The sequence below is a fragment of the Phoxinus phoxinus genome, assembly GCF_949152265.1.
Source record: "Phoxinus phoxinus genome assembly, chromosome: 4".
NCBI lineage: Eukaryota > Metazoa > Chordata > Actinopteri > Cypriniformes > Leuciscidae > Phoxinus > Phoxinus phoxinus.
Window position 1 is genome coordinate 15,256,170 of NC_136879.1, and position 17,349 is coordinate 15,273,518.

General features: G+C 44.7%; 1 protein-coding gene across 6 annotated transcripts; it reads left to right on the plus strand.

Moving 5' to 3' along the window:
- Window positions 1-3,704: 3,704 nt before the first annotated feature.
- LOC306996543 (zona pellucida sperm-binding protein 4-like) lies at window positions 3,705-14,754 on the plus strand. Of its 6 annotated transcripts, none has more exons than XM_079609143.1 (10): window positions 3,777-4,004; window positions 4,317-4,375; window positions 12,715-13,234; window positions 13,310-13,497; window positions 13,576-13,673; window positions 13,742-13,899; window positions 13,980-14,172; window positions 14,237-14,384; window positions 14,469-14,541; window positions 14,623-14,754. In XM_079609143.1, exons 4-10 carry the CDS (start codon window positions 13,492-13,494, stop codon window positions 14,697-14,699), a joined length of 753 nt encoding a protein of 250 aa, XP_079465269.1. In that variant the 5' UTR covers window positions 3,777-4,004; window positions 4,317-4,375; window positions 12,715-13,234; window positions 13,310-13,491; the 3' UTR covers window positions 14,700-14,754. The 6 variants fall into 6 exon arrangements, with proteins under 6 accessions (XP_079465265.1, XP_079465269.1, XP_079465268.1 ...); XM_079609142.1 differs by having other exon boundaries at window positions 4,354-4,388; window positions 12,688-13,234; XM_079609144.1 differs by lacking the exons at window positions 12,715-13,234; window positions 13,310-13,497; window positions 13,576-13,673; ... (3 more) ...; window positions 14,469-14,541; window positions 14,623-14,754 and adding exons at window positions 4,058-4,184; window positions 4,660-4,847; window positions 4,921-5,018; ... (3 more) ...; window positions 5,814-5,886; window positions 5,971-6,084 and having other exon boundaries at window positions 3,777-3,984; window positions 4,317-4,584.
- The last annotated feature ends 2,595 nt before the right edge of the window (window positions 14,755-17,349 follow it).

Consider the following 17,349-nt stretch of genomic DNA (forward strand, 5'->3'; position numbering starts at 1 on the left):
GGCCCCGCCCGAGCTGCTCGCCCTGCCGGCCCCGCCCGAGCTGCTCGCCCTGCCGGCCCCGCCCGAGCTGCTCGCCCTGCCGGCCCCGCCCGAGCTGCTCGCCCTGCCGGCCCCGCCCGAGCTGCTCGCCCTGCCGGCCCCGCCCGAGCTGCTCGCCCTGCCGGCCCCGCCCGAGCTGCTCGCCCTGCCGGCCCCGCCCGAGCTGCTCGCCCTGCCGGCCCCGCCCGAGCTGCTCGCCCTGCCGGCCCCGCCCGAGCTGCTCGCCCTGCCGGCCCCGCCCGAGCTGCTCGCCCTGCCGGCCCCGCCCGAGCTGCTCGCCCTGCCGGCCCCGCCCGAGCTGCTCGCCCTGGTTCCTGAGCCGGTGGTGTCTGTTGCAGTTCCTGAGCCGGTGGTGTCTGTTGCAGTTCCTGAGCCGGTGGTGTCTGTTGCAGTTCCTGAGCCGGTGGTGTCTGTTGCAGTTCCTGAGCCGGTGGTGTCTGTTGCTGTTCCTGAGCCGGTGGTGTCTGTTGCTGTTCCTGAGCCGGTGGTGTCTGTTGCTGTTCCTGAGCCGGTGGTGTCTGTTGCTGTTCCTGAGCCGGTGGTGTCTGTTGCTGTTCCTGAGCCGGTGGTGTCTGTTGCTGTTCCTGAGCCGGTGGTGTCTGTTGCTGTTCCTGAGCCGGTGGTGTCTGTTGCTGTTCCTGAGCCGGTGGTGTCTGTTCCAGTTCTTGAGCCGGTGGTGTCTGTTGCTGTTCCTGTGCCGTGGTCGCCCGAGTGGTCGTCTTCACCATGGCCGCCCGAAGGACCTGCCCCGTCCCGGCCGCCTGCACAGCCGGATCCGCCCTGGACGCTTGAGTGGTCATCCCTGCAGTGGCCGCCCGAGGGGTCTTCACCGCCCTGGCCGCCCGAGGGGTCTTCACCGCCCTGGCCGCCCGAGGGGTCTTCACCGCCCTGGCCGCCCGAGGGGTCTTCACCGCCCTGGCCGCCCGAGGGGTCTTCACCGCCCTGGCCGCCCGAGGGGTCTTCACCGCCCTGGCCGCCCGAGGGGTCTTCACCGCCCTGGCCGCCCGAGGGGTCTTCACCACCCTGGCCGCCCGAGGGGTCTTCACCGCCCTGGCCGCCCGATGAACTGTGTGCTTCGCCCTGGCCGCCTTGATGAACTGTGCGCTTCGCCCTGGTCTCCCAAGAATAAGCGGCCTGTCCCTCCCGTCCCGCCCTGGTCTGTCCCCCCCCCCCGTCCCGCCCTGGTCTTATGGAGCGTCTGGTAGCCGCTCCGTAGGGAGGGGATAATGTCACATGTCTGTCCTGTCTTGTGGTGCACATGGGTGTTTTGTTATTTTGGGGCCATGTGCTCTTGTCATTGTCTGGTCCCTCCCCCTTGTTATCTGATTATTGGTTTATTTGTCCCACCTGTCCTGCTCGTTACCCTCCTTTGTTTGTTCCCCTATTTAGCCTCCCTGTGTTTGTAGTCCTGTTGCTGGTTCGTTGTCTATGTTCCCTTGTGTTCCTAGTTCCTTTTTAATGCCCGTCTCGTTTTCCCCCCCACGGGAAGGTTTTGTTTGTAGTTTTGGTTTTGCTTGTAGTTTTGGTTTTGCTTTTTATTTACTTAATAAATATTCCTTTTTTGCACTTGAATCCTCGCTTCACTTTTTACCATTCCGTGACACCTAACCACACTGCGTGGGATTTTTCTATCCCTGTCAATGCAGCTCCCATACCAGTCAGTGTGCTCTCAATTGTACATCTATAGAAGTTAGTGAGGATGACTGGGTCCATGCCAAACTTCTTCAGTCTCCTCAAGAAGAATAGGCGTTTCCGGGCCGCTTTGACCACCTTGTCCGTGTGAGCAGACCAGGTAAGGTCATTGCTGATGTTGACCCCGAGTAACTTAAAACAGCTGACCTTTTCCACTATATATCCATTGATGTGCAGGGGTACATGCTCCTCCCTATGTCTCCTCCTAAAGTCCACAATCATCTCCTTAGTTTTGCTGACATTGAGAGAGAGGTTGTTGTTATGGCACCATGTCAGCAGAGTGTCGACCTCCTCTCTGTAGGCTGACTCATCTCCGTCAGAAATGCAGCCCACAATGGTTGTGTCATCAGCAAACTTCACAATGAGGTTGGAACTGTGGTTTACTTCGCAGTCATGTGTGAACAGGGAGAACAATAGAGGGCTGAGCACACAGCCCTGGGGCGTGCCTGTGTTGGTGATTAGTGTGCATGAGGTGCAGTCACCGATTATCACCACCTGTGGCCTCCCCGTCAGGAAGTTGTGGATCCACTTACATAGGGAGATGTTTAGTCCCAGATCCACGAGCTTGGAGACGAGTCTGGAGGGGATGATGGTGCTGAATGCAGAGCTGTAATCAATGAACAGCATTCTCACCTACGGATTCCCATTGTCCAGGTGGGAGAGAGCGGTGTGCATGGTCAGGGCGATAGCATCAACTGTAGACCTATTGCACCGATATGCAAACTGCATAGGGTCCAGGGTGGGGGGCAACGAGGAGCAGATTAATGGTTTGACCAGCCGATCAAAACACTTCATGGTGATAGAGCTCAGTGCTATCGGCCGATAGTCCTTCATGTTGGTGGCTTCTTAGGAATGATGTCCTCAATGCAGTGATGGATAAAGCTGGAAACAGTATCTGTATATTCGTTAATGTTCCCATCTGCTACCTCTCTAAACATCAGCCAGTCAGTGGTCTCAAAACAATCCTGGAGAATCGCAACACTCTCATCACTCCATTTTTAAACACATTTTTAAAACTCATCTTTGATTTCCAAAATTACATATTTTAAAAAAAAATCCTTGGAAAAGTTATTCACGCCTTAAAATTGCTTGAATGTAACTACACTGTTGCCTCATTTAGTATACGTGGTTCTACGAATATGCAACAATTAGCCCCGCCTCCATTAACTCACACAAGTTCAGAAATCCACAAGTTGACGTGTTTTAACAGTTTAGAGAAATAATGTTTTTGAACGCTTTCATTGTGAAATCTATTATTTGCATTTGTCCCAATGGAGACAATGGTGATGGCAGCAGGTAAAATAGTTTCATAATATGTTTAGTTGAAGAGAAAAACTTTGGATGGAGCCCATCCTCATCTGACAAGACAATAAATGTGCATTTCAATAAATTTGGGATATATTATCGCCTTATAATTTCAGGGCTAGGGTTAGGTTGGTTGGTTATTTTTACAGCTAGAACATGACGGCTGCACAAATAGATTTTTAAATGCCAGTCACAGTTTTTATTATATGTCTTACTGTAGTATTGTAATTTCAGGGATGAAATAATAATAATGTATTGAGGGACGCACCAATTTCAGGGCTGTCACCCTAAGTTGTCGTCTGCCCAGGAAAACTCAAAGAAAAAACTTTTCCATTTTTAGTACGTCGTTGTTGTGTAAACATACCCTAAATACACAGGCCTTTTGCCATGAAAACTGCAAGATGTAAAAAAAAACCATATATAATCCAGAATAGCCAAAACATCAAATAGCCTATCAAATTAAGCTAATGAAGGAGAAAACAAAGGTTGACTTCAGAATGAAAGAAATTGTACTAGCATACTATTCAGAATTCAGCTCAATATGTGCTTTTGTGTTTGTTCAAAAAGTGTGGAAAGAATACAAAAATTATAATAATTGTAAGAACCAATAGAATCACGCATTGCATAGACTCCCACTCATACAAGTCTGGAGAATCATGACTGTTAATGAAGAGGGATGGATTATCATTAATTAGCCAAAGTCTGTATGGTACAAAAATACCAAAGGGCAGCATCTCAGCAGTGTGACTTGCTGTTGAACAATGGCAGGAAGTTGGTGTGCTCTTCAGTCTCTGGCACTTTGTATTTGGCTCCTTGCGTTCAGTCATGCTGTTCCACAGTGGAGTAATCTGCCCCAGAATCCTCAAACTCTGATGTTCCAGCAAACTGACCAGCGGTTTCAACAGCAAGCAAGTCAACAGTTTCCTCAGTCAGTTCAACAGCAAGCTAGTCAACAATTTCCTCGGCCAGTTCAACAACAATCTAGTCAACAGTTTCCTCAGTCAGTTCAACAGCAATCTAGTCAACAATTTCCTCGGCCAGTTCAACAACAAACTAGTCAACAGTTTCCTCAGTCAGTTCAACAGCAAGCTAGTCAACAGTTTCTTCGGCCAGTTCAACAGCAAGCTAGTCAACAGTTTCCTCGGCCAGTTCAACCGCAAGCTAGTCAACAGTTTCTTCGGCCAGTTCAACAGCAAGCTAGTCAACAGTTTCCTCAGTCAGTTCAACAGCAAGCTAGTCAACAGTTTCCTCAGTCAGTTCAACCGCAAGCTAATCAGCAGTTTCAACAGCAAGCTAGTCAACAGTTTCCTCAGTCAGTTCAACAGCAAGCTAGTCAACAGTTTCCTCAGTCAGTTCAACTGCAAGCTAGTCAGCAGTTTTCTCAACAGTTTCAGCCTAAGCAGCCAGTGGCACAGGCAGAGCCCCTTGACAAATGTGCTGTAGCTGATTATGAGCAGATTCAATGTGGACCACCTGGTATCAGTGGTGCTGAGTGTGCAGCTATCAACTGCTGCTTTAACGGACAGCAGTGTTACTATGGGAAGGCTGGTAAGATTGAGTCAATGCAAAGTGTTCATGTTAAACTGATTTTCAGCAATAACCTGCTCTTGTAACTCATTCCAGTGACTGTCCAGTGTATAAGAGATGGTCAGTTTGTGGTAGTGGTGGCTAGAGATGTTACGCTGCCTCGACTGAGCCTGGATTCTGTCCGTCTCTTGGGTGGAAGTGACCCATCTTGCAGTCCTGTGGGATCCACACCTTTCTTTGCTATATACCAGTTCCCTGTCACTGCATGTGGCACGAGCATGATTGTGAGTAGCTGCTTGTTTTATTTTTCTGTGTGGCTTAGGATGGACTGGATGCCAACAGTGTTACTATTTGCAGGAGGACAGTGGATATGTGGTGTATGAAAACCGAATGATCTCCTCGTATGAAGTGGGTATTGGACCACTTGGTTCCATCACAAGGGACAGCCATTTTGAGTAGGTGACCTATGCTTTATCATAAATGTTAATCATTGACAACTGCTACAAGCTCATGGTTTGTCCAGGCTTCTCTTCCAGTGTAGGTACTCTGCTACTTCTGTGGAAGCTCTGGTTGTTGAGGTCAACAGTGTTCCTCCACCTCCACCAGTAGCTGCTCCTGGACCCCTCAGGGTTGAGCTTAGACTGGCAAATGGTCAATGTGTCAATAAAGGCTGTGCAGAAGGTAAGTGTTTGTCCCAAGTGTGCCTAAAGCCTCACAAACTCCAGGTTGCAGCAGTTTCTAGTTAAACACTCTATCCTCAGGGGACGAGGCGTACACATCCTACTACAGTGGTGCTGATTATCCAATTACAAAAGTCCTGCGAGAACCTGTGTATGTTGAGGTGCGCATTTTGGAGAGGACCGACCCCAACATTGTCCTGATGCTGGGACATTGCTGGGCGACACAAACCCCCAGTCCACTCAGTCTACCCCAATGGGACCTTCTGGTTGATGGGTGAGTAAGGCCAGTCTTTATCCATGTGCTGTAAGGCTTTTCTGACTGCCTCTTTGCCTTTCAGATGCCCTTACCAGGATGATCGTTACCTGACCACATTGGTTCCAATGGCTGGATCTTCTGGTCTTCAGTTCCCAACCCACTACAAGCGCTTTGTTGTGAAGATGTTCACATTTGTAGATCCAGCATCACTGGCTCCTCTGCAGGAAACCGTATGCTCCGCAGCCTTACCTCAAGCCTTAATATTACTTATTTTTATAGTGAATTATATGGCTTAACCCTTTCTCCTCTGTTAGATCTTCATCCACTGTAGTACAGCGGTGTGCCATCCCTCTTCTGGCTCCTGTGAGCAAAGCTGCACTAGGAAAAGTGAGTGCTTGCTGTAAATTGACTTCAGGCACAACATTTATTTAAATGCCTCATGCTTCTATCACTTTTTTTTGTTTGTTTTAGGAAGAGATGCGCACATCAAGACCATCTCTAGTGGGCAAACTGTGGTGTCTAGTGGAGAAGTTATCCTGGTCATGTGAATTTAGTTTTTTAATAAACTTCCTGAAACTCAACATTAGTTTCTCTCTGGTATTGATTTCTGACTGGAGTTGGATGTTTCGTGATTGTTCTCAGTTTGATTTATAGGGCTGCACTACTAAACCCTTTATTTTGTGCAATGAGGTTTTAGACTTAAGTTAAATGGTTTGGGTAGAAGCTTGGCCCATTTATTTCAACTATTTACTACGCTCTAGTTGCTAACTTGGGGCCCCTCAAATTAAGGCTTGTGTAACTTCTGATTGTGGCTTTACGTTTGACTTTATGGCTGGACTAACATAACTGCATGTATTGATACTCAAGCATGCCCAATCCCCTGTAAGGTCACTTTTTGTTTTTGTTTTTTCTTCTTTAGTCATGCAAGTAAAGCATTATCTGGAATAAAATGTGTATCAACCTGTACTTTACTTTTATCCCAAGTTTATTACAGCACTTTTTTTTTCAGGATAGTTCTAGTAATGTTTGAGAAGTAGACTGGTTTAAGCATTATTCCCTAACTATTATATCCACCCTAGGATGCTGTCCAAGGCCTTGTTTACACCTAGTACTAAGCATTTAAAAAAAAAACGATCACCAGTTAACTGGTGACTCAAAAAATGTTTTTTTTTTTTTGTTTGAGCTTGTCTAATTTTGATCTCTTCCAGAGGTAGTTAAACATATTTAACCAGATTACTTTCATAAAGTAGATCAGGGATGGGCAACTTCAGTCCTGGAGGGCCACTGTCCTGCAGAGTTTAGCTCCAACCCTAATTAAACACACCTGAACAAGCTAATCAATGTTTTCAGGATTACTAGAAAAGAGTTTTTGTCAGGGTTGAAGCTAAACTCTGTAGGACAGTGGCCCTCCAGGACCGAAATTGAACATCCCTGGAGTAGATGCTCATGTGTTTGAACATCTGCAAACTTAGACCCTCTCCTTTAAGAGATCAGGACAGAAGTGGACAAATGAGACCAATTAAAACACCAGGTGTAAAAAGGAATTTCTACTTGTGATACGATCAACCAAAATGCACCTTAATACCAGGGGTCCGTTCTTCGTACGTCGCTAACTCACTTAGCTGGATTTGATTGTTGGCGATTTGGCATGATCTTGGATTGTTTGGTTCTTCGACGCTCATCCTGGACTTGCTGTCATAGCAACAGGTGCGCAATCTTAAACCTGCTCGCGAGCAGGCTTATTTCATGTTAACAGGATTAGATCCCGCGGCTTTATAAGCGGAGGTGATCCGGGAAGTCCTTTAGCGCAACGCGATAGCGTACTTTTAGAGAGATATATTTTTTCTCGTGACTCGTGAGTGTCATATCATTAATTTGTTGGAACAACACATTTAATGTCGGAGTCGGGCTTTAACAACAGCACAAACTGTGTGCATTTCCCTGAGATTCTTTGCGAGTGATATGGTGAACTTGGTGAAAAGTGCTGCCCGTCGTGCCATTCACAAAGTTTACCTCGCGCTCAAGCTTTTTTTAGGGGTTTTTATGGTTTTTCCAGACCCAAGGTTGTAAAGTTTTTTTTTTTTTTTTTTTGCCAATGCAGGTACATTATATTTTTTTAATGAACATCATGCAATCATGACTTAGCCAATAAGTATGATTTACTGTAGCCTTTGTGTCAGGCTTCACTAACGTGATTGATGCCACAGACTGTAGCTACACACGTTCCCATCAAGGCCTCAATGAAGAGGATTTTGTGAACAGTGTAAATGTGCAGGTAAGTTACTATTACAATTCTAAATATATCATATTAGTAATATTATTAAATGAAAAAAAAAAAAAAAAGGAATGGAATCAAAAAGTATGCAGTTGACTGACTAAAATGTCTTGGCGGTGTGTGACACTATATATCAGTCACATAGTCACATGTAGCACATTATTTGAACATGGAAACGGAAAATATAAATATTAAGCACACTGTATTACACAGGCTACACGTATTCTGAGCCTAACATAACTATTTTTTTTCATTATGTAGGTGATTACAACATGCTTGGAGAAACAGGGGCTATACCTGCAGGCAGTATTTTATGACCCCATTCCCTGACCCACAACCCGGACATTGGAGCTCTAGCCAGGACAAGGGCACAGTTTTAAATTGACCATGGGCAACTAAAGGGAAAATTTCAGTGTCTGAAAAGTCTGAGGGTTGCACCTGACAGGGACTGTGACATTATTGTTACATGTGCCGTATTACACATCAGAAAGGAGAGGATCCCTGTGGTGGAGGTGCAGCCTGATGATGACCTCCAGCCTAATGATCTCCAGCCTGATGATGACCTCCACCAGTGTACTTGGACGGACCTAGTAGCAGAGCGGCACGGGACAGAATTGTGGGACACCATTTTTAAAATTCACTAAATGTTTAATAAAAGACAAATATGCTTAGTTCCTTTTTTATTTCAATTATTCTTTGTAAAGAAAAGCCAATGATCAAGCCATATTTTGCCTGCAATAAGAGATATTATGCAGGTCAGCAATAATACTCCGTGTGTTCTTTTAGAGAGATATTTTTACATTAGCCTACATGCAGTGTTCACTTTCATAAAGTAAAGCAATTCAGGCTTTAGACCAGCCATTTGGATACTAGGCCTACTTAATTTAATGCAGCAACAAATTATTTTACAGTTTACTAAGATAATTAAAAGTATCTAAAAGTAAACTAAAATTTACCAGTAATGAAGCTGTTGCTACTGGTCCCTGCCGTGGGTCTAAGGAAGAGCTGCCCCCAGAGATGCCCCCCACAATAGGGTCAATTCACATTCAACCCAAGGGCCAGCCCTTCTGTCGGGGAGTAAGTGACCACCACCTGTTTTTTATTAATTTTTATAGGCTTTTTCTTGGTTGCTGCACATGAACAACACATGCACATCATTTAACAGTGTATTTTTAAAAGAGACCAAGAACAGTATAAGTAGCTTAGTAAAGATTACCATTTTCACTTTTACTTGTTCCAATGTTCTAGTGGGTGGTGGCTCTGACATTACAATGAACTAAGTAATTATGAAATTAAATTAAAATACAAAAATGTATATACTGTAACAAGTGATAGAAACATTTAACATGGTCCCCACTATTGAATTTAATTTGTTTGCTACTATTTGCCAGCCCCATCTCCTGGCTTTTACAGACTTTGATGTCTTCCCTGGCGTTTTCATTAAACATTAAAATTCTGCATAAACTTCGACTAGGCTACTATAGCTTTTGCTCTGCTGCGGAGAAAAACTGTGTGTGCTCTTTGGCCACGGTGAGCAGCCAATAGCAGCGTTGCTGATCAATGTTTCTACTATCGATACATATCCCCTTTTAAACCAGCGCATGCACGCGCAATTATCTCAGATAACTCAATCCAGCTATACTAATCATAACCGGCTGGTGTGTTCGAAGAACCCAATTAGCCAGATCATGATTAGGCCGATTATATCATCTTGGATGTCTCGTTTGATCTCGGATGTTTTAAGCAACGTACGAAGAACGGACCCCAGGTGTGAACAGGACTTGAAAGCATTGCATATGTGCCCATGCAAGAATTGCCCTTATGAGTTCTTGAAGAGTGTGCACTTTCACATGACTAGTTATTTGGTCTTAAAGTCTCTCTGTGGTTAATTTTATCCCTTACAGGGATAGTTCACCCAATTATGAAATTTACCCTATGATTAACTCACCCTCAAATCATCCTAAGTGTATGTGACCTTCTTTCAGACGAACACAATCTGAGTTATATTAAATGTCCCGGCTCTTCCAAGCTTTAGTCAGTTTAAATTTTAGTCAATAGTGTTTATATAAAAAAAAAAATTATTACACGAACACATAAATTCACCTCAGAAGGCTTTCATATACCCCCACAAAGCCGTGTGGATTACTTTTATGATGGATGGAAGCACTTTGATGGGCTTAGTAAATCATGGGGTCATTTTTATTTTTGGGTGAACAAACCCTTTAAATGTCAAGTCTTTTATTGTCAGATGCACAGAACAACACACGGTTAACTGGCATTTAAATTATTTTGACAAGACACCGCATAGTAACCTGACATTACGTAACATAATATACTAGGTGCAAACAGTTAACTAAAGTGACACTGTATAAATGACTAAAGAAAAGTGAAGAGAGATGGTCATTGTCCATTTAGGAGCCTGATGGCCCTTGGGGAAAAAACTGTTATCCAGTCTTTGTGTGCGGGCCCGGATGATTCGGTATCGCCTACCTGAAGGCAGCAGGGTAAAAAGACTGAAGGATGGATGGTAACAGTCTCTTAGAATCCTGCCTGCTTTCTTGAGGCATCGTGTGTGGTAGATGTCCTGTAGGGCTGGGAGCTTCCTGCCGATGATGAACTCTGCAGACCTAACCACACTGCATAGGATTTTTCTATCCCTGTCAATGCAGCTCCCATACCAGTCAGTGTGCTCTCAATTGTACATCTATAGAAGTTAGTGAGGATGACTGGGTCCATGCCAAACTTCTTCAGTCTCGTCAAGAAGAATAGGCGTTTCTTGGCCGCTTTGACCACCTTGTCCGTGTGAGCAGACCAGGTAAGGTCATTGCTGATGTTGACCACGAGTAACTTAAAACAGCTGACCTTTTCCACTATATATCCATTGATGTGCAGGGGTACATGCTCCTCCCTATGTCTCCTCCTAAAGTCCACAATCATCTCCTTAGTTTTGCTGACATTGAGAGAGAGGTTGTTGTTATGGCACCATGTCAGCAGAGTGTCGACCTCCTCTCTGTAGGCTGACTCATCTCCGTCAGAAATGCAGCCCACAATGGTTGTGTCATCAGCAAACTTCACAATGAGGTTGGAACTGTGGTTTACTTCGCAGTCATGTGTGAACAGGGAGAACAATAGAGGGCTGAGCACACAGCCCTGGGGCGTGCCTGTGTTGGTGATTAGTGTGGATGAGGTGCAGTCACCGATTATCACCACCTGTGGCCTCCCCGTCAGGAAGTTGTGGATCCACTTACATAGGGAGATGTTTAGTCCCAGATCCACGAGCTTGGAGACGAGTCTGGAGGGGATGATGGTGCTGAATGCAGAGCTGTAATCAATGAACAGCATTCTCACCTACGTATTTCCATTGTCCAGGTGGGAGAGAGCGGTGTGCATGGTCAGGGCGATAGCATCAACTGTAGACCTATTGCACCGATATGCAAACTGCATAGGGTCCAGGGTGGGGGGCAACGAGGAGCAGAATAATGGTTTGACCAGCCGATCAAAACACTTCATGGTGATAGAGGTCAGTGCTATCGGCCGATAGTCCTTCATGTTGGTGGCTTCTTAGGAATGATGTCCTCAATGCAGTGATAGATAAAGCTGGAAACAGTATCTGTATATTCGTTAATGTTCCCATCTGCTGCCTCTCTAAACATCAGCCAGTCAGTGGTCTCAAAACAATCCTGGAGAATCGCAACACTCTCATCACTCCATTTTTAAACACATTTTTAAAACTCATCTTTGATTTCCAAAATTACATATTTTAAAAAACAATCCTTGGAAAAGTTATTCACGCCTTAAAATTGCTTGAATGTAACTACACTGTTGCCTCATTTAGTATACGTGGTTCTACGAATATGCAACAATTAGCCCCGCCTCCATTCACTCACACCAGTTCAGAAATCCACAAGTTGACGTGTTTTAACAGTTTAGATAAATAATGTTTTTGAACGCTTTCATTGTAAAATCTATTATTTGCATTTGTCCCAATGGAGACAATGGTGATGGCAGCAGGTAAAATAGTTTCATAATATGTTTAGTTGAAGAGAAAAACTTTGGATGGAGCCCATCCTCATCTGACAAGACAATAAATGTGCATTTCAATAAATTTGGGATATATTATCGCCTTATAATTTCAGGGCTAGGGTTAGGTTGGTTGGTTATTTTTACAGCTAGAACATGACGGCTGCACAAATAGATTTTTAAATGCCAGTCACAGTTTTTATTATATTTCTTACTGTAGTATTGTAATTTCAGGGATGAAATAATAATAATGTATTGAGGGACGCACCAATTTCAGGGCCGTCACCCTAAGTTGTCGTCTGCCCAGGAAAACTCAAAGAAAAAACATTTCCATTTTTAGTACGTCGTTGTTGTGTAAACATACCCTAAATACACAGGCCTTTTGCCATGAAAACCGCAAGATGTAAAAAAAAAACATATATAATCCAGAATAGCCAAAACATCAAATAGCCTATCAAATTAAGCTAATGAAGGAGAAAACAAAGGTTGACTTCAGAATGAAAGAAATTGTACTAGCATACTATTCAGAATTCAGCTCAATATGTGCTTTTGTGTTTGTTCAAAAAGTGTGGAAAGAATACAAAAATTATAATAATTGTAAGAACCAATAGAATCACGCATTGCATAGACTCCCACTCATACAAGTCTGGAGAATCATGACTGTTAATGAAGAGGGATGGATTATCATTAATTAGCCAAAGTCTGTATGGTACAAAAATACCAAAGGGCAGCATCTCAGCAGTGTGACTAGCTGTTGAACAATGGCAGGAAGTTGGTGTGCTCTTCAGTCTCTGGCACTTTGTATTTGGCTCCTTGCGTTCAGTCATTCTGTTCCACAGTGGAGTAGTCTGCCCCAGAATCCTCAAACTCTGATGTTCCAGCAAACTGACCAGCGGTTTCAACAGCAAGCAAGTCAACAGTTTCCTCAGTCAGTTCAACAGCAAGCTAGTCAACAATTTCCTCGGCCAGTTCAACAACAATCTAGTCAACAGTTTCCTCAGTCAGTTCAACAGCAATCTAGTCAACAATTTCCTCGGCCAGTTCAACAACAAACTAGTCAACAGTTTCCTCAGTCAGTTCAACAGCAAGCTAGTCAACAGTTTCTTCGGCCAGTTCAACAGCAAGCTAGTCAACAGTTTCCTCGGCCAGTTCAACCGCAAGCTAATCAGCAGTTTCAACAGCAAGCTAGTCAACAGTTTCCTCAGTCAGTTCAACAGCAAGCTAGTCAACAGTTTCCTCAGTCAGTTCAACCGCAAGCTAGTCAGCAGTTTTCTCCGCAGTTTCAGCCTAAGCAGCCAGTGGCACAGGCAGAGCCCCTTGACAAATGTGCTGTAGCTGATTATGAGCAGATTCAATGTGGACCACCTGGTATCAGTGGTGCTGAGTGTGCAGCTATCAACTGCTGCTTTAACGGACAGCAGTGTTACTATGGGAAGGCTGGTAAGATTGAGTCAATGCAAAGTGTTCATGTTAAACTGATTTTCAGCAATAACCTGCTCTTGTAACTCATTCCAGTGACTGTCCAGTGTATAAGAGATGGTCAGTTTGTGGTAGTGGTGGCTAGAGATGTTACGCTGCCTCGACTGAGCCTGGATTCTGTCCGTCTCTTGGGTGGAAGTGACCCATCTTGCAGTCCTGTGGGATCCACACCTTTCTTTGCTATATACCAGTTCCCTGTCACTGCATGTGGCACAAGCATGATTGTGAGTAGCTGCTTGTGTTTTTTTTTTCTTCTGTGTGGCTTAGGATGGACTGGATGCCAACAGTGTTACTATTTGCAGGAGGACAGTGGATATGTGGTGTATGAAAACCGAATGATCTCCTCGTATGAAGTGGGTATTGGACCACTTGGTTCCATCACAAGGGACAGCCATTTTGAGTAGGTGACCTATGCTTTATCATAAATGTTAATAATTGACAACTGCTACAAGCTCATGGTTTGTCCAGGCTTCTCTTCCAGTGTAGGTACTCTGCTACTTCTGTGGAAGCTCTGGTTGTTGAGGTCAACAGTGTTCCTCCACCTCCACCAGTAGCTGCTCCTGGACCCCTCAGGGTTGAGCTTAGACTGGCAAATGGTCAATGTGTCACTAAAGGCTGTGCAGAAGGTAAGTGTTTGTCCCAAGTGTGCCTAAAGCCTCACAAACTCCAGGTTGCAGCAGTTTCTAGTTAAACACTCTATCCTCAGGGGACGAGGCGTACACATCCTACTACAGTGGTGCTGATTATCCAATTACAAAAGTCCTGCGAGAACCTGTGTATGTTGAGGTGCGCATTTTGGAGAGGACCGACCCCAACATTGTCCTGATGCTGGGACATTGCTGGGCGACACAAACCCCCAGTCCACTCAGTCTACCCCAATGGGACCTTCTGGTTGATGGGTGAGTAAGGCCAGTCTTTATCCATGTGCTGTAAGGCTTTTCTGACTGCCTCTTTGCCTTTCAGATGCCCTTACCAGGATGATCGTTACCTGACCACATTAGTTCCAATGGCTGGATCTTCTGGTCTTCAGTTCCCAACCCACTACAAGCGCTTTGTTGTGAAAATGTTCACATTTGTAGATCCAGCATCACTGGCTCCTCTGCAGGAAACCGTATGCTCCGCAGCCTTACCTCAAGCCTTAATATTACTTATTTTTATAGTGAATTATATGGCTTAACCCTTTCCCCTCTGTTAGATCTTCATCCACTGTAGTACAGCGGTGTGCCATCCCTCTTCTGGCTCCTGTGAGCAAAGCTGCACTAGGAAAAGTGAGTGCTTGCTGTAAATTGACTTCAGGCACAACATTTATTTAAATGCCTCATGCTTCTATCACTTTTTTTTTGTTTTAGGAAGAGATGCGCACATCAAGACCATCTCTAGTGGGCAAACTGTGGTGTCTAGTGGAGAAGTTATCCTGGTCATGTGAATTTAGTTTTTTAATAAACTTCCTGAAACTCAACATTAGTTTCTCTCTGGTATTGATTTCTGACTGGAGTTGGATGTTTTGTGATTGTTCTCAGTTTGATTTATAACCACTGAATGTGCACATTCTGAGATCACACTGGCAAGCAAATGCTTGGGCACAAGATACAGTGCCTGCCAAAGATTCTTGACGCACTATCACTGGGATGGAGGCAAATTGATGATGGGCAATGGGCTCCTGTCCTGTCAGAACTTCCAACAGCACCAGAGGCTGTTGTGGAGCTTGTGAAGTGCTCTTGTCTTGCCAGCCAATGCAGTAGAAGGTGTTCTTGCAAGAGCAACAACTTACAATGCACGCAACTTTGCAGGTGTGAGGGCTTCGAGGAGACATGCACCAATATTGAAAAGTCAGAGAGTGACAGTGACAGAGAGAGTTATGAGGATATATACTTGAGTGACAATGCCTGACTGTTTTGTTGAACTCTTCAATAATGAAACAAAATGCAGATTTTTTTTTTTTCGCCCAATTTTTTGGCAAATTATCCAATACATATTTTGAAAATAGTCTGTGTCTCATTTGTCTGCCTTATTAGGAATACATTCATCAAAAATTCTACCATTTTAAAGCCTTTATAGAAGTGAAAAAAATATATATTTTATTTTATGTGATTTTTCTGCATATATTGTCTGACATCTTGAATTTTGGCACTAAAAATTAAGAAAAAAATTGGAAACAGGTTGTTTTGTATTCAGTGGGGTCCTAGCAAGTAAAAAAACACCAGTTGCAAAAATCTATATGAACCGTTCCTAAAATAACACAATTCCCTACACTATCTTCACAGAAGATGACATTCAAGTTCACAACAAAACAAACAAACAAACAAACAAACAGTTTAACAGATAAATCTATGCGTTGCGCAGAGCCACGTCTTTAAAATTGTAACACTTTATTCTCTGAGTGTACACACACACACACACACAGGCGGCGCCATTCGGCGTCTGTCCGCGGCGCCCAGCAACGGCTCAGTACCTTGTTCAAAATTAATCCTGCCGCGCCACAGAGCGCCATTCATATAGTTTTATATATGAATATAGTTTTATATTACATTTATTTTAAAATTAAAATGAATACATTTTATATACATTTATTTGTCTCAAATCGTCGTTATGACTTCACACTGTGCTGCAATATGTTTTACATTCATTTACAGAAATCAGCTGGTTGAATGAAAATTGCTGTTGTTATCAGATTTTCAGGATACATTCAGTTAACGGACGCTCTCTGAGATAAAGTGCTTCAGACTGCAGACTAAGCAACGTATTGTACAGTAGCCTGTGCGTGTCCGGTGTGTGCGATACCTCGAGTTGTCAGACGCGGCGCTTCTCGTCCAGTGTGTGCGATACCTCGAGTTGTCATAGACGTGGCGCTTCTCGTCCGGTGTGTGCGATACCTCGAGTTGTCATAGACGTGGCGCTTCTCGTCCGGTGTGTGCGATACCTCGAGTTGTCATAGACGCGGCGCTTCTCGTCCGGTGTGTGCGATACCTCGAGTTGTCATAGACGCGGCGCTTCTCGTCGGGTGTGCGGCCCCCAGAGGAGGTTGACTCGCAGCATTTCAACACTCGCAGCATTTTTTTTCCGCTTGACAAGCCGACCGAACGTGATATGGGGGCGTGGCAGCATCGACGATTCCATTTTCTAATTCGATGATCGAGATTGTGACTTAATCGTGACACCCTTAGTCTTGACGTGTGTGTGGCTGTTCAAACACGCAATGAGGCCTAGGTGGTAATGTCAGGCGGATGAGTAGTAGTCATGGGGCTGGCAGATTGTGGCGGATGATCCGGAGAGATGTGGGACTTGTCGTAAGTCGGTAAGTCGGTAAGAGTAAAAATGTATTGAGTTTGAGTTAGGGTTAGTTAATTCCAGTTGGTTATGGGTTTGCCTTTTGATGAAGATGAGAACCTGGCTGATAAGATTGAGGAAGTGATTGAGGATGGCTGTGCTTGTGATGACGGGGTGATGCTGGTTGCTCTGGAGAGGCTGCGCGCACGAGGACCAGACCCCGGCGTGGTGAAGGTGGCGTTTGCATCAGCTAAGCAGAAAGTGGCAGTGCTTCGGGGGAAATCGAATCTGAGATCTAAAGACAAGTTTAAGAGAGTCTTTATTAGAACTGCAAAATCGCATACGGAGCGCATAATGGAAGAAAACTTCAAAGTGCTTTTGCAATATTCACCAAATGGTTCCGATTATTTCGTGTCGGGGAATTGACAGATTCTTCGGAGCGGTGACCGAGGAGCGGAGCGGGTGCCTCCGCTGCGGGCGTCCGCTGCTGCAGGTAGCAGAGGAGGAGGCCAGGCATGGAGACGCTGAGGAGATGTAGCCAATTCAGTAAGAAATGATTCATCCTGTTTGTCATTAGTGCACTGGAACGTAAATGGCTGGACAAAAGCAAACTGTACACTTAGGGCTCAAATGCTACAGTCTCTAAACCCCGATATTATTTCCCTTAACGAAACGCATTTGGTGGCTGATGATGTTGTCAGGCTAAGCGGCTACAGCTGGTTCGGGAACAACAGAAAAAGGCATATAAAAGCGCCAAAAGGCTCCGGTGGAGTTGGATTTTTGGTTAGAAGTGAACTTTTTGAACACTT

What these genes read in the sequence shown, in the direction of transcription:
- LOC306996543 (XM_079609139.1), top strand. Translation starts at nt 3,798, where the DNA reads ATGGCAGGAAGTTGGTGTGCTCTTCAGTCTCTGGCACTTTGTATTTGG. An exon ending in GTGTTACTATGGGAAGGCTG is followed by an intron (nt 4,585 to 4,659) that starts GTAAGATTGAGT and finishes AACTCATTCCAG; the next exon opens with TGACTGTCCAGTGTATAAGA. An exon ending in GCAAAGCTGCACTAGGAAAA is followed by an intron (nt 5,887 to 5,970) that starts GTGAGTGCTTGC and finishes TGTTTGTTTTAG; the next exon opens with GAAGAGATGCGCACATCAAG.